Here is a 21,180-nt window from a genome sequence, read left to right as displayed (position 1 = left end):
CCACTTGTTATTTTCAGGGTCCTCCTGTGGATTACATCCACGTTTTCTTTCAAGATTGGCATCCAAAATGAGACACACTACTCTCACATGTCTTGCAAACTGCTTCTTTTTGTACATGTTGGTGTGCATTTTTCTTCATTAACAGCATAGCCTTATTGACTTTAGCTGGTGATCAGCTTCACTCCCCAGATCCTTTTCAGCAGAATTGCTCTTCAACCAACTGTTCCCCTGCTGTACTTACACAGTGGGGTTTTTTCCTGCCTAATTGTAGGACCTTTCACTTGCCCCTGTCAAATTGCATCCTATTTTTATCAGGACCCCACCAGTTTGTGGGGATCCTTTGGAATTCTAGCCCTCTTCCAACATAGGCCAACTCCTCACATCTTGGTGTTATCTGCAAATTGACAAGGCAACCTGCAGTCTGTCATTTAGGTCTTTATTGACAATACCAAATACCAGGGGGCCTGGGACAGATCAGTGCAGAACCCTACTTAATATTGTCTTTCACTTTGTTAACAGTTAAGTCTATTAATTTAGACTGTTCTCCTTCAATTTGCTTAAGAAAATGTCACTAGAATTTGTCATTTGACTAGTGTAAAAGCCAGGATATGTAACATCTACTGTTTCTCCTTTATCTTCAAGATTGATCACCCTATTGCAGACTGAAGTTAAACTGATTTGTTCTGACAGCTCACATTAGCTGTTACTTATCTCCTTGTTACCAGCCCTGTGCAGTCCAAGGGATGGCAATAGGCAGAGTCCTAGGGTGGGCTGCCAGCCACAAAAAGCCTGACACACAGGCTTAGCAGCCCCTTTGAGAACTGCTTGATGCCTCTTAATGTGCATGATGGTGGAAGCATCAGCATACTTCAGTCACTACTACTGTCTCTCTCCTAGAAAATCTCATTGGAACTGTGAAGTCGGGGTCTTTCTTCTGCAAGAGATATGAAGGATGCAAGAGCAGCAGAGAATGGAAGGAGACCATGCTATGTATTGGGAGGAAGGCATGGCAAAGAAGGCAGGATGGGAAGAAGGGGAAGGCAGCTTGGAAGAGGTGGCTCTCTTTGGGCTCTCCAAACATTTGTGGATCCACACTTCATTTAGCATTAATCCCTCCCTACAGAGAGAGACAACCTGTCATACAGTTTGGATTTTAATTTTCCGTGCGTTTCCCCGCAAGCAGAAACATACGGGCATATTTAGGCCTTTTTGGTACCTGGAGAGGAATAAATGAGAGCCACTGGAAAGTTGTACTATCATTCTGATACTCCCTTTTCATCCCATTAAGGTTGTCCGGGAACTAGGAGTCAGCTGATCAGATTATTGCCAGACATTATCAAGCTGTCTATAATTAGCTTTTTATTGGTGAGAAGCCAGAAAATCCTCTTTGTTTGCAAGCTTGGACTATAGAGAAAGGAGAGAAATATTTAATGGAAGAGATTGTTTGGAAACTGCAGATCCTAATTAGTGTCTCAGCCTTGTAGTGAAACTGCATGCGGCATTTGTCTGAAAAACAGATGCTTTAAACATCCTCTTTTGAGGAATGCTGGGTTGCATTCTTGAAAGGCACAGCACACATGGAGCTCAGTGCAGATATGGATGCTTTACCACCTCTGCTCTGTTCCCTTGGTGTGGGCTTCTTACATTCCCGCATGTTATATGGCTCCTTTTAGTGCCAATACAGATTGAAAATTTAACACAGGTTAAAACATAGGTTAAAAATTGGGCTGTGCCATCCACATGTAATCTGTGTGGTCTGCACAGTCAGGATCAATAACTTCAGTTTCAGAGAAATTTGGATAAGCATTCCAGTAGTCCAGATCTTTTTATGCTGTACATTAAAATTACAGTAGTTTAAGTCCAAGGTGACTTTTATTCTAAGATAACCCTTTACTTTTTCATCATCATCATATGAAACATTTTACCTGATTCATTTTAGAAGTTAATTACAATTTAAATTATTAACATATGGCTGAAATTTTCAATGTCATGTGGTAATGGTATCCCCTTTAATTCCTCTGGTGGACACCATAAGCTCCATGGGCTTATTGTAAACACCATTTACACAGACTGCAGCACGCAGAGATTAGCGATACATCCATTAGTGGCATGGTTAGAAGATCACTGTCTACTCTAAGAGAAACATTTTTCTTTTTTTCTTCCTGTTTTTTTTTTTTTGTTATACCCCAGTAATTTTTCTTCCCAAACACTTAAATCAAACCAAAACTTATCACTATCGTGACTTTCCTCTTCTCTGAGGAAAAGCATCACCATGAAGAATGCTAAGCCTTCTGAGGTAACAGAAGTATGAGACTCTCTTAGTCTGCCCTATTATTTTGAGTCTTAAGGAGATAAGAGAACAAAGCCTGTTCAATGATATTTAAAGGTCTTAATCAAATGGCTGAATAAAACCCTGAAGCAGTTATATCAAAGCATCAATCATTTGTTCTCCAAAATAGAACCAGAGCAAGAATATGCACCATCTTCCTGCGATTTAAATGGATTTTAAGTGAGCTGCTGGCCGCTATATTTAGGGCGAGATCAAATCAGAAAGCAAAGTATTTTGCAGAGTTTAATTGTGGTTATTTCTGGGTATGACACTGTCAGTTTGGGAAATACACATTTGAGTTTGTAGTGGTTGGAGTACCTAGCACTTAACTAAGGAGTAACAATCCACATAGGCTGTTAAATTCCACTGGTAGAGTCAAGAATAAATACAGTAAAGAGAGAATATCCACTTCAGGTTTAAGCAGTAATGAGTTTACTACTTCTCTCTGCTTTGCAACCAAACAAATCAATGCAGACTGGTTTGTTTGTTTGGTTTTTTTTTTTTTAAACCCCTGGTTGTCTGGAACAGTCTCATTAGCCTTGCCCACCTCGCAGTAACCTCCTCAGTGAAAGTGGGCCGAAGGCGCTAACACATTTTTGGAAGGCAAATCTAATATTCCCTAAATTTTCAGTCTAAGGGGTGGAAAGCAAAGGTGAGTTGGATTCGGACCCTTTTGCGTGGGTATACGAGAGTGGTTCAACCACATGACTTAGTATTAGCTCTTGCATAGGACACCTGCTCCAGTCGCCAGAGAATATTTGCAAGGGCTAGCTTTAAGCATTGCAGGTTAATATCCTCTGGTGAGTATACTCAGCAGAGAAAAAGATGATTCAGAGCAGGAATGTGATTGTGGTTAAGTGATCTGCTAGAGGAGTTGCTCTCATACACACCTAGGGAGACTAGTTTCCTCTGCTTGGATTTCACTGCTGTAAATGCTCTTCTTGGTCCTCAGGCTAGCTGCACTGTGTCTCTATGTCCTTAGCACCTTGTCCCAAACTCTTAACTCCATTTCTCCCCCCCCCCCCAGACTTTGCCTCCTCAATAGACCTCAACTCCCCACTCATACACCCCTTTCACCACCCCAAACAGTTCTGTGCCTCTATCCCCACGTGTGTTTCAGCCCCGGTCTCATCCCCTTGCAAATATCTGTCTCCCTGTCTTTCTGTCATATGACAACCCCTCTCAGCTTGGTTTCCACTTTCTGCTCTTCCTTCTTCCTGTGACCAGTGAGCCAGTAAGAGAATTTTCTTGCTCTCTTAAGTTTACAAATCCCCACTTTTTCCTAGATCAGATTGTGCCCAAGGTGGACCAAATATTCAGTGGATTTGGGTACCAAATTCTAAGGCATCTCTACTGAGTATATATAGTACTGTAGAGGTTTTATTTTCAGAAGGTTATCAGTTGGCCAGCTATAGATTACCCTGGGGATAACAGAAGGCACCTGCTTGACACAAATGATATCTGCCAGATTTCAGTTCGCAAAGCCAAACGATGAGAAGGCATGAGACAAATCCGAAGAGACAGTCACCAGAGATCTTTAACAAGGGAAAAATAAGGTATGTTTCCCTAGCCTGTTTTTCAAAAATACCTGAACAGTCTTGGCTGACATTTTTCCAAAGCAGACATCAAAGGCAGACACTGCACATGGAATATTTTAGTCCAAAAACTTAAAAGACCAGCAAAGTTATAAGCAGCTGACTTTCTTCTACAGTGGAAGGCATAAGACAATCTTAAAAATGGGCAGCGCTACCAGCTTACCTGGGTAATAGCGAACTGCAAACAAGAGAGGAGTTCGTGAAATATGAACTTGCAACCCAAGAGATTCCTGCAGGGCAAGGGCATTTTCGTCTCCTGGAACAACAGCAAATGGAATTCCTGTTATGACTAACACAGCGTGCTGAGCCCAAGGAACATGCCATGGGGCAGGGATATGCTAACGTTGTTTGCACAGTAATTTGGCTCACTCAAGATCTTAAGTGTTCTGTAACACGGATAGGTCTTGAGCCTAGTTCTTAGCTCAGCCAAAATTAGAAGCCAAAAGTTCGGGCCAAACCAAGCTATTTGCATAACCTGCAGAGGTATTCACACAGAGGAGGTTTCTCTGGTAAGATGCTAACTGACAGCACTTTCAGTTGAACTTCATTTTGAGGGCTCAAAGAACAGCTATACAAGTGAGGAAGGCTGAAAAATAAGTGGTTTTTTAGTAAGAGACTCCAGGCGCTTCTTTATGCAGGCTGTTAAAGAGAAGATGAAGGAGTGGCTTGATCAGAGTCTCAGTGTACCAATGCAACAAGCAAACACAAGCTTTTCAGGGAAGCAAAGGTGTGGCTGGTGATTGTACCAGTGGCTAGTAATTGCAGCTAAACAAAATACCAGTATAGAAAAATAGTGACATTTCTTAAACAACGGAAGTAATTAACCTTTGGGAGAAAAGGGCTGTCATGGATCCTTTCTCACTGGCACTTGTCAAGCCTCGATATCTTCCTGAAAGATACTCTGGAATTCAAAATTAATTCAGGGTACAATAAAGTAGAATCCAAAACCCTCAACTGCCAGGATTTTAGTTACAACTTCCCACCATTGCTAACCACAGCTGCTGGTAAAGGTTAAAGGTGTGGATGTATTTTGGCTCTACAAGTGCTTCAATCTTTGTTTTGCCTAACCTTGTGCTGAGGAGGGCTACACAAATCTGCTCTAACAGTAGAGTTATCTACTGGTACCAGATCTGTACTTCACCTCTCAAATTGTTGCAGCTCGTGGAACTGGCTGGCATAGATTTGAGTCCACAAATTAAAACTTAGAAATCTAGGCTTGACATTCCTCTTACAAGGAAAACCAGCCACACTTCCTATTTCCTTGCTTAAACATCAACAGTCAGTTGGGAAGCATGATGCACAGGGCCCCTCCCTTGGAGCTAATAGCATTCTCCCCCTCCCCACAGCACATTTCACCCAGTAGTTTCAAAACGGCTTATTTTACAACAGATAGGGACTCTTCATCACCATGTGACTTACAAGGTTTTAAAAACTGGGAGTTACTTATTGCTTAAGCTGACACAATAAATCAGCTGCCAAATTGAGAAGGATAACCAAGTACGATGGATAACCGTCACATGCTGCAGGGAAGCAGGACACCCTACATTCTGAGCTGGAGATATAGCCACTGGATACTGTACTACAATGAGAACGAGACCGGCAGGGAATGGGTGACTACAGGTTTGCATCTGCAGGTGAAGGGCACCGTTCTAATCGCCAAGGAGCTACTAGAGATGGTGGTGTGCAGGATCAAACCCATTCAGTTTCAGGAAAGCAGGAGGAGCTGGATAAACCTCTCGATTCGGTCTCTTTGAGTGAGCTCTGTTCCTCAGAAGGATTCACTGGGGGCCTATTATGAACCAAGAAGGAGGGTGATGAGGTGCTTGATGTGGTAAACAAACAGCCAGAGATGCACATGTCTGTGTAAGAAAGCAACACGTTTTCAAAACAGTTCTCCCCTGACTGAATTAGGTAGGAAGTACAAGGATTCCATGTCTCTTCCATTTCTGAAAGCTTAATTACTAACAGCTTCAATATTTGCATTGAATCGCAGTCCATTGAGATGATTTCAGTCCACCAAGAACTGAAAGCAGGCACCTCTAAATATTTATAAGGGAGATACTCCCTCCAGGTTCATTTCCAACAGCCGCTTCCAACACTGGCTCCCCAAATGGCCAACTCTTCCAGCAGCACTGTTTCCTGCACATCCGTCTGCTCGCTTTGTTCGGATAAACGCGTGCCTCTCCTGCTAGCCATGTGGTACTGGCTTCTCTCTGCTGCGTGCACGGCTAGCGGGGATGCCCTGCAGAATCTTTACTGTGAGCGTGAGTCACAGAGAGAACCCAGCTGGGTATCTGGAAGCCCATTTGGGTTTATGAATTAGTGGGATGCGGGAGACTTTTTTCTTTTCTTTTAAACCAATCCATGAAGCAAGTCCGATATGGAATTACAGAGTTAATATACATGAATAGACTGCCTGTGATTTTTCAGAGAGTCATTTCTATGACTCTAATGGGAAGTACCAAGTAGTAAATGAACAGAAAGACTGAAATCCACCCCCCCAGTTGCTCTGAAAGGCAGTTTCACAGAACGTGAAAGGCTGGATCGGATTGGCAGTGTGCTGAAAGCTGCTGCCACTGCTGTACGTGCTACTGGTCAGATAAACAAAGCAGTCCCATTTCCAGGGCTGTGAAGCCAGCAGTAAATTTACACAGCCATCTTTTTAATAGCTTTGAAAAATAAAGGAAAACAAGGCATGCTCATTTCAAGCTCCATTAGAAACAGAGTGAGAAAAATCAATGTTTGACAAATAGGAAGGGACAAATTCTGGATAAGGAAATGCTGCTAAGCTTTTAGAAACATATGTGTTTTTTAACTGGCAATCAAATAGCGAGCAACTAGATGCCTTTGAAATACCTATGCACTTTAATGGCAGGTGCTGTTAAAATATATTAAGAGTCCATCATTAAAGCAAATGGGACAAAGCTCTCATTAGTAATTACTGCGTCACTGAACCAAATGTACCAGCAGCAGGGCTAGTTCTGCAGTCCTTGCTCTACACATCTCTACCATCAATTCTCTACTGCTAAAAATCTGTTTATGATTGTTCCCAGTTAGCTATTTAAGCTTTAAATGTGTACTTGGGTTAGGAACGTATTCTAGCCACGTTAACTGATCATAGACTAATTTAGGTTGGAAGGAATCTCTGGAGGTCATCTAGCCAACCTCCTGCTCATGAAACATAAAGTGAGTACAGAGAGGGTGCAGGGCTTACTTTAGGGGTGCAGGGGAAGGGGATCAAGAACTGTATCATATTTCTGACCCGGCATCATACCCTCTCAGTTGCAGGCTGCAGTTACCATGCAAAAAATGAAGTCTGGCTGTTCATTGGTGACACCTGAACTGTGACAACTTGGATTTCCAGGAGCAGTGAGTCTCCTCCTTGCCAGAGACACACTGAGTAACACCACCTGCCATGGGAAATTTCTCTCCATGCCCTGGCACTTGACACTGCCAGCCTCTGAACCGATCCTTGCAGCAGCATCCTGCCTGCCTTCCCCAAATCGTGTCATTCCCAAAGTTGCCTTGGGTTGCAGCAGCAGGTGGGCTTGCGGACAGCACAACTTTCTTCATTTCCCCGGAGACTGACTGCACCGTATCCTATTCTTGTCAGTTTTCCCCAAACCATTCTTAATGCCCAATATGCCTAATGAAGTTTATCCCACCAGAGTAAGCACTACAATAAGCCATGAACAAGGCTGTAAACATGCCTCAAGGAACTCCCCCTTTCCTGTATTTCACTTCTAGCTGTGGGAAACTCACCATGGGGATTTTCTTCAGCTCCTTAACATTTATGCAACAAGTGTCCTTCAGCACACAGAGTCCTCAGCATGCTGTTTCTTCACTGTCTTTACCTTTTCTTTTAGGAATTCAGCAGAACTCACGTCTCAGGGTGAACCTGTGTTGCAATACTTCGCAGAAAGCACACAGCCCAGCACGTTTGTTCCCTGTACTACAACTCCAGGTGTCTCTGGTTTGCTAGCAGCACATTCCAACAGAGCAGAGCCCCTTGTTGTTTCCTATAGCAAAACTCCATACAGGACCTCCTGGATAAAAGACATATTATTTGTAAATCTAACAGCCTTGGATTAAGCCAAATGCAAAATCTGATCCAATTTAGTCCCTTTTTTCCTTGTCAGATAACTGTTTGACTGCCTTTTTGTACTTTCTTGAGCTCCAGCCCTCAGCCCGAGAAGTGGTTTTACTACAAACAAAGCCAGTCGCTGCCACGAGACCATACGGCATTCCCGCTCTGCGGAGGGATGTTTACGTTCTCGCTCTCTCCCCCCGGCCCCCAGGAGCAAACACAATCTCTTCACTCTGCAATGCCAAAAATAGAAGCGTTTGTATTTAAATTGCGAAGAATCGAGTTTGGCAAACAATCCGTATGACTGCACCCTTTCTGAATCACTGGTCTGAGTCATTTCCCTCACCTAAGCTGCTCTCTTCCCCCGTGCAGATTGCAGGAGCAGGGAGAAATACGGCACTAATGTTCTCCTGTCTGTCTGTCTGTCTCCCCCGCTCCATCCCCATCCCCTGCAGCCTGCCTGCTCCAGGCCGAGCTGGTGAATTACGAGCGAGTCAAGGAGTACTGCCTCAAAGTGCTTCAGAAAGAAGGCGAGAACTTCAAGGCTCTCTATCGATCAGGAGTGGCGTTTTACCACCTGGGTGACTTCAACAAGGCCCTCTACTACCTGAAAGAGGCAAGATCCCGCCAGCCGACAGGTATGGGGGGGAGCGGGGACGTGGCTTTGCATTGAGCGCTTTTGCATTTCTTTTCGTGATACTTCATCTGTCCCTGACTTGATTGCATTGATTTCCACAAGGATGAGCATGACTCCCGGTATCCTTAGCCGTACTCCCCTCCAAGCACTCTCGTAGTGCAGCAAGGTTGCAGTGACCAAAGGTTAACCACTGCCGAGGCTGCAGCACAACCTGGAAGATAACAGTATTGCTGGAATGCCATCGGTGTGGAGAGGATCCTGCCTCTCTTTCCCTCACTAGTTTATTTTTGAAGAAGAAAGCAGGATGGGGAAGAGTCTATCCCAACCTTTACATTTTCTGACTCCGAGAACAAGCTTTTTCCCCTTAGCAAAGTCAGGACACTATTTGTAATCCCCAATAGCCATGCCTTCCACCATCTCAGTAAAGGGTTAGTATTTTAATTTGATCAAAGAGACAGACATTTACTCACAAAACATTCATCAAGGATGCTTCAGCTTTTGCCTTGAAATCAGCCAAGTATCTGTCATCCATGTGTCAAAACCCAAAAATTCATTCTGGGACAGCAAAGAATTTATATATTCAAACACCTTGGCCTTGCCAGAGCAACCACCTTTATACTAACCTACCCAACCTCAGAAAGGGGGTAGAAGACCACGATGCAGAGATGATGCTTCTATTTTTCAAAGAACTGCCTAATAGGGAGATAAAACCATACTATTGTTTAAACCATTTCTGTTAAAAGAATTTTCTAATACTCAAAGAAAAATTAAAGGATCACGAGAAGGCAAAACAGAAGCCATGTGCAAAGAAAACTCCACAGAGCAGCTCTTCCACCTGAACTTGTGAGGGAAGAGTGAGAACTGGGCATGAAACAGGAGTGGCCCTGGGCCCTGGCAGAGCACAGTGGAGCTGAAGTTCATTGAAGCAGAGAAGGCAAGGGAGGCTGAGCTGGCTGTGGTTGGCGTCCTACAGGCATTGGTCCTGCAGGGCTCCTGCGGTGGCTGTGCCCCAGAGGAACACCAGGGAGGGTGTGCTTAGGGGTGTGCTGGGATCTCCTTCCTCTTCCACCTTCCATGAGGATGCTGGGTCCCATCTGCTGCACTTGGCCATGGGCTCCCGGCAGTCTGACAGCACAGCTGTGCACCCCACACTCCCTGAGCAAATGTGCTTAAAAGCTCAGTTTAGCCTATTTTAGTTTACAGTGTGCCCTTCTGCTTTCAGCCCTTGCCAGAAGCAGGAAATGGAGAAGACCATGCAAGAGAAAAAACAGACAGTGAAAAATAAGAAGCTATCTTAACCTTGAGGTTCTGACTAGGCTCAGATATGAAAGAGTCCTTTTAGCTGAACCACTTTGCTTCCATTTTTTAAATATGTATTTCTGTGCTCTCCACTCCCCCATCCCCCCAGTGATACTATTTATTTGGGATCCCTCATTGCTTCTTGAAATAAATATTAATTTATTCAACAGCAACAGCTTCAAATACCACAGCTTGCTGCAAAAACATACCAGAAAGTGTCCCCAAAGGCCCTTAATGTATACAAAAAACAGTTCTGGCCTTCAGCTCTGCATCAGAGACTCTTCCCTGTTGTTGTTAGACCATTCAAGGCCATTGTTCCACTGTTTTATTTATGATTATGGAAAAACTTGAAGGGTATTCAGGGGGAAAGAAGCGAACACATACAGTAAGAAAGGATGTGACTGTTAAAACACAGCAGTAGGAATCGGGTAACGCTATCAAGAATCATTATGTGACCTGAAATAAGTGAGTGTCTCCACTTTCAGTGTCTCTATCTGCAAAATGCAATTGTTTTCCTTTATCTGAGGTTTCACTACACTCACTGGTAAAAACACTTGGTTATTATTACAGTCATGTATTACAGTCTTTTTTTTTTTTCTAATAAGGAATGTTTTTGGCACAAATCGTTGGCAGTTATTCTCTTTGGTAGGGGAGATTTTAAATGGTAAAGAGGAATTAGCTAGCAAAGGGTTTTACTGTTCTAAAGGGCTGTCAGCACAGAAAATCCCTTACGGCAATTTACTGTCTGTCAAGGGTGAGGGCTAGGTCTGGCCTGATTTCTTATGCTACCTCCAAACAAAAAATCACAAAAGCAGATGGAAATAACACAAGATAATTGTATAACCCTTCTTACTAGGGGAGAGGGAAGCCGCTGTTAAGTTGTGCAAAGTATGCATGAGGCCCTCCATGAACTCCGTGTCCAGAGGCTGGTGCAGCATGGGCAGCCAAACATATACCTTACCTTCAAGCCTTGTTTGGCTCTTTCTCATGGGTGGAGCCACATCTTCAAGGTAGGTGCTGACTGGGATTGAGACCAAACCATCGGCTCACCTGGCAACAGCAAACACCCACAGCCCTGCGCTGAAAGCTCACATTTGGGCATCACACAGACTGCACGTACAAGCCAGATTGCCCATGTTGTGTGGAGCTGCCTTCCTGAACACCTGCGACTCAGAAGTCCTGGGAACAAAACCCAGGCCACGGTGTCTGCACAGCAGATAAGCAACTGGGCTCTAAAACTACAGGGATAAGCAGAAATGACCTTTAAAATGGCAGGAGGCCACTCTGTACAAGGACACAGGCATGGTCCTAAGAGCCAGGAGGTGTTCCCATTGCAGCTTTGCCAGCATCTCTTCGTATGGGCCTGACCGGTCATCTGAGTTGTCCTCACCTGTTGTTCCCACATCAGCAGAAGGGGATAACTTCTTCCTCACTGAGAGTCTTCTCTTCATTAACATTTATGTTTAACTGAAATACTTCTGCCAGTAGAGTATGATGCAATACTATTTGATGGAAAAGACTTGATAAAGACAGGGTTCCACTTCTGTAAAGAGAGTGCTGCTCTCATTATTTCTCTTTGGTAAAATAGCGGCCCTCAAAAAGGAAGCAAAACATGCCAAAACCTGCCCAGGAGATTTATAGCTAACTTGCAATGGGAGTATCTCCCGCCCTCTATCAGGCTACACCTTATTTTGCCCCGGCTTCCCAATCATGTGGAAATCTCTCAGGTGGGTGAAGCTGTGCTATCAGCAACTAGCTACCTTACCTGCAAGCCTAAGGGAGCTGGCAACCATTCATTGCCCAATTATGCACTGAACCCACTTCACCCCCCCAGCCAGGCGTTGAGTCCCTGCAGGCCCAGGCAGGTGTGATTTCTTAACATGCCTACGCAGTTATCACTTCTCACCTGCACCGAGCAGACGTTCAAAGTGTGAACCTCAGCAGCAGGGACGTTTACCCAGGCTGCAGCCCGTCAGTGCCTAGAAGGGCACAGAGCAGAGAGACTGCAGTGAGGTGCAGGCAGCACAGCAGGACTCTGGCCAGGCTATGAGCTCTGCCTTTACACTGCTGGGCATTAGTCACCTGCCTGCCACGCGCACTGATTTTATTTTAGGCCTAAAATTCAGGGCCTAAAATTCAGCTGAATTTCTTCACTCTGAGAGGCTGTGCAACTAAAACCAATTCTGTTTTTAAAAAAGCTGCTTTAAAATTTGCTGGGCTGGTATGAAATGCATAAACGGCCCAGGGTGCTGGTGCACCTTGTCTAACACAAGCAACAGCAGAATTTCTTGGCTCATTAAGAATGCCCCAAATGGGGCAAATAACTTAATCACTGAATCCTGCCCTCTGGACTGACTAGGATGATGCAGTTGAACCTGCAGAAGACTCAGTAGGGAGACCCACCTTGCCAGAGACAGCTTGAGAAGCCACAACAGCATTGCCACAGCTCACTGCTGCCCCACAGCATGCTTGTGGAGAGCTCTGTGTGCAGGGAAACTGATCCGGCTGCCACTGTGTCAGCTCTGGCTGAGGGCACAACAGAGATGTCCACTTCTCATGTTTAAAGGAAACTGCACCCACAACTGCTTTGGTGGGTGCAATACCCACGCTTGCTGGATGTGTTACCAGTAATTTGCTCATCTCTTTGAAAGCTCAAGCACTTCTCATTTCCCTAGCTGGTGTGGGGCACATGGCTGTTTGGATGAAGAGGAGACAAGATTGCCCTCTGACTGTGGGCTGCAGTGCACTTCCGATTGATTTCTGAGGATCTAATAACTTAAATGGACTAAGCTGGCCCTGGTTGGCTGGCTGAGTAAGGCTGTGAGCAAAGAACCATTTTTCAATCGATACATAAGTGAAAGTGGCTATTTTTTTGCTTGCTTGCTTCTGATACCACATGGCTTTTGCCACTATGTGGATGCCATGTGCGTGGGAAGCCACCCTCGTGATAGTAAATCAACACGATTTGAGAAATGATTGACTATGACTGCAGAACACAAGGCCTGTCTGGGGATACATACTTGTTTAGATCAATCTGTGCTTCAGGGTGAACAGGTTCCCTCACTGCTGGGGCCAGGAGGTAAAACAAAACTCACATGTTCTGTATGCTGTGTTGATGCACTGAAATACTGGAAAGAAAAAGAAGGCTCAGCTTCCCACCTGCACAGTAGTGGGATCTCACAGGTCTCTGCAGGGATGGAACGGTGGTTCTCTGCCCCTAGGAACTTCATTAGACAGGATAGACAAGGCAGTGTGCAGCATAGCGCATATGACAAAAATGCAGATAGAGTGTCATGGTGGAAGGGCTTCCAAATATGAAATTTAAGGAAAGCAAGGGTACAAAGAGAACGTAAAGGATGCTCTTCCCAATTCAACTCATCAGGGAAAAATGTGAGAAGAGTGAAATAGGCTGTAAAAGGGATAGGAGGGTGAAAAGGCAGAGCATAACTGTACACAAGATGTCTTTATGGGCTTGCATGCAGGCACTGAGGGAAGGGAAGCCAACGGCGATGCCATTCCACAAGGACAGGCAGGGATGACCTGGATAGTTTCGACTGTGTGAATTCAACTGTGCTGACCAAGAGTAATCAGAGAGAAGGTAAAAACTAGCTGAGGCAAGATAGTGACCAGCAGGGATGGTGAGCACAAATCAGACCAGGTCCTCCAAAACCAAAGCAGCAGGGTTTGGTTGAGAGCCGCTTTCAACTGATGCTGTTCATGCAGGCAGTGCTGGAGCCACCTTGCACTCCAGGTGATGCACCAAGGATGAAGGTGCAGTGTGTCTGTCTTTCACAGGGAGTTCTAACCACTGTAGTACGTGTATGTGTGTGCTCTTTCCCTGCAGATACCAATGTCATACGATATATCCAGCTGACAGAGATGAAGCTCAGCAGATGTTCCCAGAGAGAGAAAGAAGCCTTGTGAAAATGAAGCCGCTTCAGCTGAAGTGCCCAAGGGGGAACATTTCCTTCCTAGAAGCCCATTTGGTGGATTTTCCTGTTTGCTCTGCTTCATCCTCATCTCCTCATCTCCTCATCCATCCACTCTCCCTTGCTCTTCATTGAATCCCAGTTTTGAAAAAAGAGACAGACACTGGATATGGCTGCTTGCCAACCACGGTAATACCCCTTCCCCATGGCAGGAGAGCACAACGGCTACAGCCAGCCTTGTTCCAAGACAGTGTCACACTTCTGGAGTAGGCAATGCTGCGGGACCTTTCTGGTCCTGAGCTGACTGCCTATTACCCTTAGGGAAGCAACCCCCAGAACAACGAATTCCTGACCAGGCAAGTTGGAGACAAACAGTTTCTACTCTGAGTGATCACTGGAGCTTGGAAGAGCTAAGAAACCAAGAGGGCCGCTGGTCATTTTGCAGGGGATAGCAAATGCCTTTTTACCATCAGTTCCCTCTGCCTGCTTCTCCAGTGTGCGTTATCAGTCTCCAGTGAGAGCTCACACGCTCCCAGTCTAATGCCAGTGAAAACTGTTTCTAAACATCCTCTTAATGAAAGCACAGATCACCCTACAAACCCCACCCCCCGCAGAGCTGTCCCGGTGCCGGAGGAGAAGGCTGTGGGCTACCACAGAACGCTGAATGGACTATGAAAGCATGGTGTACAGTGTGAGGGAAAAACTGTGAAATAATTCATTAAAGGCAAATAAAAATTATTAATAGGCAACAAGTCCAGGCATTGCTTTTCGAAGGGACCTCTTGGGTTCCCCGTGTCCAGACAGGCAACATTGTCTAGTGGGGGGCAGCATGGGGTGGGGAACAAGGGACGTCTCCATTCTTATCTTGGCTCTGCCAACACCTTGCTGTGTGATCTTGGGCAAGTCACTTAGCCTCTCTGTGCCTCAGTTTCCCCATCTGTACACTGGGGATAATAATACTTCCTACCTCGCAGGGGTGTTGTGAGGATGTACTAGTTAATGTTTGTAAGTAACAGTACAGTGATGTACAGTGCTAAGTATTATTAGTACATTGGATTGAGGTCTTGATTCTCCCACCTTGTGTTGGTGCTTCCTGTGTCCTGTTTTTTCTTTTGTAGGAGAACATGGTGCTGACAAACAGGGCAGGACCAATAGCTTTGGAGCCTATTTCAGCAGCCCATAGGGCCTGTTTAGACCTCCTCCAGCAGTCTGATCACTTCTAAGAGCTCAGGCTCCTTGACTCAAGGGTCCTTTTCTGAAACTGCTCTCAATGGGATCAGTAAGCGCCACAAACACATTTCCAGTGTGACTGTCCCATCAGTGGCCCACAGGGACCTGCTCCCAGTTGCAGGATGTACATGAGTGGTCTCATCCCATGGTGGTCAGTATGAAGTGAGCATACCCAGAGATACTTCACTTGGCCCTCAGCCGAAACATGGAAACTGAAACACGGAGAGCTGAACAGACAAAGTTCAGCCAAGTGCTGTGTGCTTTGGTCCCGCTAGATGTGGTATCTGCATGTGGCATCCCACATTCCAGCTGTGGTGTCTCACCACATTTTTCTCTAGCCGAAATTTGAAAGAGCTGATAGAGAAATATAAAGAGAAAAGGCAAATCTCTATCATTGTCTCTGAAAAAATTGAAGTTGTATTCTTTAGTTCAGGGACACATCCAGCTCACGTTGGGGTGGTGAAGAGACCATTTTAAAGTGGCATAGAAGTCTCTGAGATAAGGTAGACCTACATCAGTTGTGTGAAACTTGTATTACCTGTGATGACACCAGAAGTTCATGTTCCTCAGGTGGGTGGTGGAAAGCAGCTGCCTCCCAAAATTAGGAACACTGTATGCAGCTACTGTGAAGGAAAGGGCTGCATCCTGGAGGCAGCAGAGTCACCTTCTTCAGATGACCCATGGCTCATACATCTGTGCCAGAAATAGCAAGCACCTCTGCCCACCACTACATGTCTAAGCAATAAATGAGGCTACAGCTGCTGCGAGGACAACAATTGAGTTAAAGACAAAGAGGACAAGTGAGGGGAATTCTGTAGGTAATGATTAACTAGACCAGAAAAAAAGGTTAAGCAGAGGTGTGCTTGGGTGCACGTAAGATGTACCTGGTACTGTATAAAACACAGAGCTAATACGATTCCGGTTCTCAGGCGCATGCCGTCCTCCATATCCTAAATACATCACAGCACGTAGCAAATTTAAATAGAGGTGACTCCCCCCTACTTCATATTGCTCATGACAGTTTATCCCACAGCTGCGTGTGTCTGTTCACTTGGAGTGAAATGAGGATTCATCCTGCAGGCCATGCAGGAGGAGAGGACACCATCTACGCAAACAGTCTCTGCCTCAGGAAAGCTCAGGCAAGCAGAGGCAGGCTTGTTACTCATGACCTTAATGTAAGAGAAAGAGTGTTTTCCAGTCACTGGAGATGTAGGTCCATGGACTGTCACTTTGCCTGGAAACAATTTTAGCCCTCGCAATGGCTTCACTGACATACTGTCACTGCATCAGTCCCATGTATACATTAGTATAAAAAGCGCACAGTAAACTCCAAAATACAGTCTGCTCAGTTCTCAGCCTCTTTCCCTCCAGGAGCACTGTAAAGTGTGGGTGAAAGTGGGAAGTTTGTGAATGTGCATATGAAAAGATCTCAGAGAGCCTCCAGGTGCTACACAACAACCTCCTTTCTGCAGAAAATGGTTGTCCTTACGTAGCTGGACACTCAGGGTACCTGCAAGCAGTGCACACTCACACCAGGAGCTGGAAGAAGGAAGTCACCAAAGAGAAAACAGAGTCAGGGACTGTTTTGCCAGCTATGTAGCATCTGTATGTTTCCACAGTGACACAGAGCTTGAGCGAAACATGGACAAAACTCCAGGTGGGGGCCCTCCACATGTCAAGGAGAGAGACAGCAGCAATGCCACCGAAGCCAACAGAGCTCCTGTGGACTGCGCTGTCCCCATAGTAGCCAGCTGTGCCTTGCAGTACCAAACATCTCAGTAGAGTTTGCAGTCTAATGGGAAAGACATGCAGACACATCACCACTTCTACTGTATGTGTCAGGGCAGTAGGGAAGAGCCTTTGAAACTTCCTAAAAGGCTTTGTCTTCTGCAGAAAGAAAGAGAAGGCATATTTGACTTCCAGCACATCAAGGGGCTCTTCAGCTCTAGAGGAGCAAGGCCCTAAAAGACCACGGGCAAGTTTATCTCCTGGCCACTGCTGAATTTAAGAATACCCGAGGGAGAAACTTGTGGTTTTGTCTAAGAACTGCCCTAGCAGGAAACAGAAGAATGAAATAAGGATTGGCCCTAAAGGGGAGAACCTATTATCAAGCCCCCAAGAAAGAGGTCTAGGTATACAACAAGACCCTCCAGAGTCCATAGTTAAATACAGTTGTACACCTTTTCCAGTGAGTGGTCATTAAAAGCGAGATGTGGAGGTGTGGGCAGAGGCCACCCAATCCCACCCAAGTTATCCAGCCATTGCTGTGGAGACTTAGAGAGACAGACAGACACTCTGTTAGAGGTGGTCATGTCCACTCCAAGTTGATGGTATTTTTCTGTGGAGCAGTCAAATGGCAACGTGAGAATACACATCCTGGAAGCCAAAACAGCAAACAAGGTTTTATCTCAGCCAGGTGGTATATGCGTATGTCCTCAATATGCGGTACATAGGGGAATAAACACAGGCCCCTCCCATAGGGCTAAAATGTCTCCAGTGCAATGGGAAGGGAACCCATTCGCCCATCACATGTGAAAATAGCAGGAACAAAATGGCATGGCAGATGCCAGGCAGAGCAATAGGAAAGCTGACAGCAAGCAAAAACTGAGGTCAAAATGAGAGAGGGATGAGCTGATCATGGGATGCAAAATCCAAGCCAAACCTAGCTAAGTTCATGAGCAGAATGAGAATTGAACTAGAAAAAAACCTGGCCAAAGCCACATTATTTGCAGTTCATAACAAGACCCAGTTTTAACTGGCAGGATACACAGCAGGAAAAAGGGCAGTAAGATTAGAGGTGATTTTCCAGCTGGAGGGGGCAAAAGAGGGGGAGGCTTCCTTCCTCCAGCACAATCATTTTTGAAAGTGTGAGGAGAATACAAACACATGCTGGCTGCAGAATTTTTCCAAATATGTGTTAACCATTGCAGTTGGTAAAAGTGGCCTGGACAGAGTGGAGAGGTCTCTGTTTAAATTAAGAAGAGGGTATCACTGGTTTCCAGAACTGACAGGAAGACAAAGGTCTGGCTATCCTTGCTTGCTAGTGAACCCAGGAGCTCATGAGATGAAGAGGAGGATCTTGAGTACAGAGCAACCCCCTTTGCTGTGCATCTCCGTTTTGCTTTCCCAGAATTTCTCTGCAAGTTTCATCTGTGTAAATGTTCTCCCCAAACTACAGCCCAGCAGGCCCAGGAGTGGCTGTGTTCTTGTGATGCTTCACGTGAGATCTCCAGAGGCTTTGTCTCCATTGTTTTCTTTATGCTCAGTCCCTTGATGATACCCTTTCTCTGTTCTTTTTTCCAAGGGGCAGGAGAAGGGAAGAGGGAGGGTATGTACTGGGCAAAGGGGAAATCAAACCAAATTCACACAGGACCTGCTGACTGCCCCTCTTCTCTGCTCGTTTATTCACCTTTCCTTCTGCACCCTGAAGCACACTGATGTTCCTCCCAAGTTTCTACTGTGAAACTCCTTGCTCTGCACAGTAGTTCAGAGGCTGGGGCAGGAGTTACTTAAATAAGAAGGAACAGTGTCAGTCCAATCTGCCACCCAGATGGGATGCTTGGGAGGCTGCAGTAAATTATCAGGTTCCTTAATACTATCCATGGGTTTGCATAACCAATTAGCAGGACACTGTATTGCTGCAGCTGGTATGAGATGGCTTCCAGAGATTGTTCTGAGTTGATCTTCTTAGGAGTTCCTCAGTTACTAAATGCTGCAGGCTAAGCTACTGCACCATCAACAGTCTCAATGCTGCCTTGGTGAAGGTGATAAAAAGCAAAGACACCCTCCTTGCTCCTCTCACAGCTACAATTTAAGGAAGGTAAATTCATGGATACTTGGTAAGAAGATGAGAGGAAACCTGTGGCAATACAGGACTTTAGCAGCCTGTGAGGTGGAAGGGGGTGTACATGGTCCCATAGATGCAGGGAGGGGAAAAACCCCTCTCTTTGGCTTCCCAGAGACCAGTGCTCCCTCCGTCACAGCAAGGGGCCAGCTCAAACTCTGTTCAGCCAGGAGAGCTGTGCCTATAGCAAGTGTTTCCAGTAGCGGTTGTGATGGGGAATCAGGAAATAAGTAGACTGTGTAGTGCTCAGGAAATTACCTTGTGTATTGGGTTTGCGTGGCAAGGTTTTGGTAGCGGGGGGTTACAGGGGTGGCTTCTGTGAGAAGCTGGTAGAAGCTTTCCTGATGTCTGATAGAGCCCATGCTAGCTGGCTCCAAGATGGACCCGCCACTGGCCAAGGCCAAGCCCATCAGCGACGGTGGTAACACCTCTGGTATAACATGTAGGAAGGGGGGGGGGGGGAAACTAAACCTGCATAACTGCAGCTGGAGAGAGGGGTGAGAACATGTGAGAGGAACAGCCCTGCAGACACCAAGGTCAGTGAAGAAGCAGGGGAGGAGGTGCTCCAGGCACTGGAGCAGGGATTCCCCTGCAGCCTGTGGGGAAGACCATGGTGAGGCAGGCTGTCCCCCTGCAGCCCATGGAGGTCCATGGTGGAGCAGATACCCACCTGCAGCCCATGGAGGACCCCACACCGGAGCAGGTGGATGTACCTGAAGGAGGCTGTGACCCCCTGGGAAGCCCGTGCCGGAGCAGGCTCCTGGCAGGACCTGTGGAGAGAGGAGCCCATGCTGGAGCAGGTTTGCTGGCAGGACTTGTGACCCCACGGGGGACCCATGTTGGAGCAGTCTGTTCCTGAAGGACTGCACCCTGTGGAAGGGACCCACACTGGAGCAGTTCGTGAAGAACTGTAGCCTGTGAGAAGGACTCACATTGGAGAAGTTCGTGGAGGACTGTCTCCTGTTGGAGGGACCCCACGCTGGAGCAGGGGAAGAGTGTGAGGAGTCCTCATCCTGAGGAGGAAGGAGCGGCAGAGACAACGTGTGATGAACTGACTGCAACCCCCATTCCCTGTCCCCCTGCGCCGCTCGGGGGGAGGAGGTAGAGAAATTGGGAGTAAAGTTAAGCCTGAGAAGAAGGGAGGGGTGGGGGGAAGGTGTTTTAAGATTTGGTTTTATTTCTCATTACCCTACTCTGATTTGATTGGTAATAAATTAAGCTGATTTCCCCAAATCAAGTCTGTTTTGCCCATGACAGTAGTTGGGGAATGATCTCTCCCTGTCCTTATCTCGGCCCACAAGCTTTTTGTTATATTTTCTCTCCCCTGTCCAGCTGAGGAGGGGGAGTGATAGAACGGCTTTGGTGGGCACCTGACATCCAGCCAGGGTCAGCCCACCACACCTTGTTACCCTAGTTTCATGCTTACTCCTTATCCTATGGAAAGCATCTGTTACGCTACATGGACAGATAAGAGGGCAAGGGGAAGGAGAGGGAATGAGGCAGGATGGAAAGAAACACAATACACCTTTTTCCCCCTCTTCCTAGCACAACTGTACGGGAGAAAATTCACTGAACGGCCTCCAAATCTTTTTCACCTGCTAATACGAGGACCCATTTAGCAAGTTGACTTGTCCACCGCAAACTGGGAGCAGGAGGCTGTGCTCCTGAATTTCCATCCTCCACTTTGCGATGAGCAGCGAGTTCTGGGTTTGCCTCTGTGCTGGGGCTGCCTCTGCCAGGCGCAGCAGCCAGCACCGCGCATCTCCCTGCCCTGGGACCTCCTGCTTTCCCTGCTGCCTGCTTCAGACAGGCTCCAGATCTGCTTCTTGCCTGCTACAGCTGTGCTGTAGTGCAGGCACACAAGCTGAACAAGCAGATTACGTAGCAAAATTACTATTTGTGTTCGGTGGGGGAAAAAGGTCTGGCTGTAGCTGTGAGCCCCGTGTACACCACTATTCAACCACGGCAGTGGCAAATGAACCTGCTTTACAAGAGAGGCTGACTTCATGGGCTCTACCTGCAGCCTTTCACCTTCCTTTATTGCCAGCCAAGTTTTATAAATAGCAGCAGCTCTGCAACAACTAAGTTTCACAACTCTTGTTTCCTTCCAGAGGACTCCACTTCACTCTATTTTGCCCGCTGGGGAGTGCGAACCCATGCCAGCTCGTAGCTACCTCTGGCAACTCCCCATCACTGGTGAGGAAATAACCTATAACATAGCCAGGTGGAA

At 46.3% G+C, this 21,180-nt stretch overlaps 1 protein-coding gene across 1 annotated transcript in view; it reads left to right on the top strand.

The window, feature by feature from the left end:
- TTC9 (tetratricopeptide repeat domain 9) overlaps positions 1 to 14,952 on the top strand; it is a 29,008-nt gene extending 14,056 nt beyond the window's left edge. Inside the window, exons 2-3 of the mRNA XM_087746447.1 lie at positions 8,467 to 8,649; positions 13,792 to 14,952. Of these exons, the coding sequence (XP_087602573.1) occupies positions 8,467 to 8,649; positions 13,792 to 13,871 (263 nt within the window). The 3' untranslated portion in view covers positions 13,872 to 14,952. The remainder of the gene's footprint in view (positions 1 to 8,466; positions 8,650 to 13,791) is intronic.
- The last annotated feature ends 6,228 nt before the right edge of the window (positions 14,953 to 21,180 follow it).

The sequence above is a fragment of the Nipponia nippon genome, unplaced genomic scaffold (genome assembly GCF_047370975.1).
Source record: "Nipponia nippon isolate SJK-2023a ecotype South Korea unplaced genomic scaffold, ASM4737097v1 scaffold_10, whole genome shotgun sequence".
Lineage (NCBI taxonomy): Eukaryota > Metazoa > Chordata > Aves > Pelecaniformes > Threskiornithidae > Nipponia > Nipponia nippon.
The sequence above is the reverse complement of the archived record's forward strand: the minus strand, read 5'-3'. Positions and strand labels throughout refer to the sequence as shown.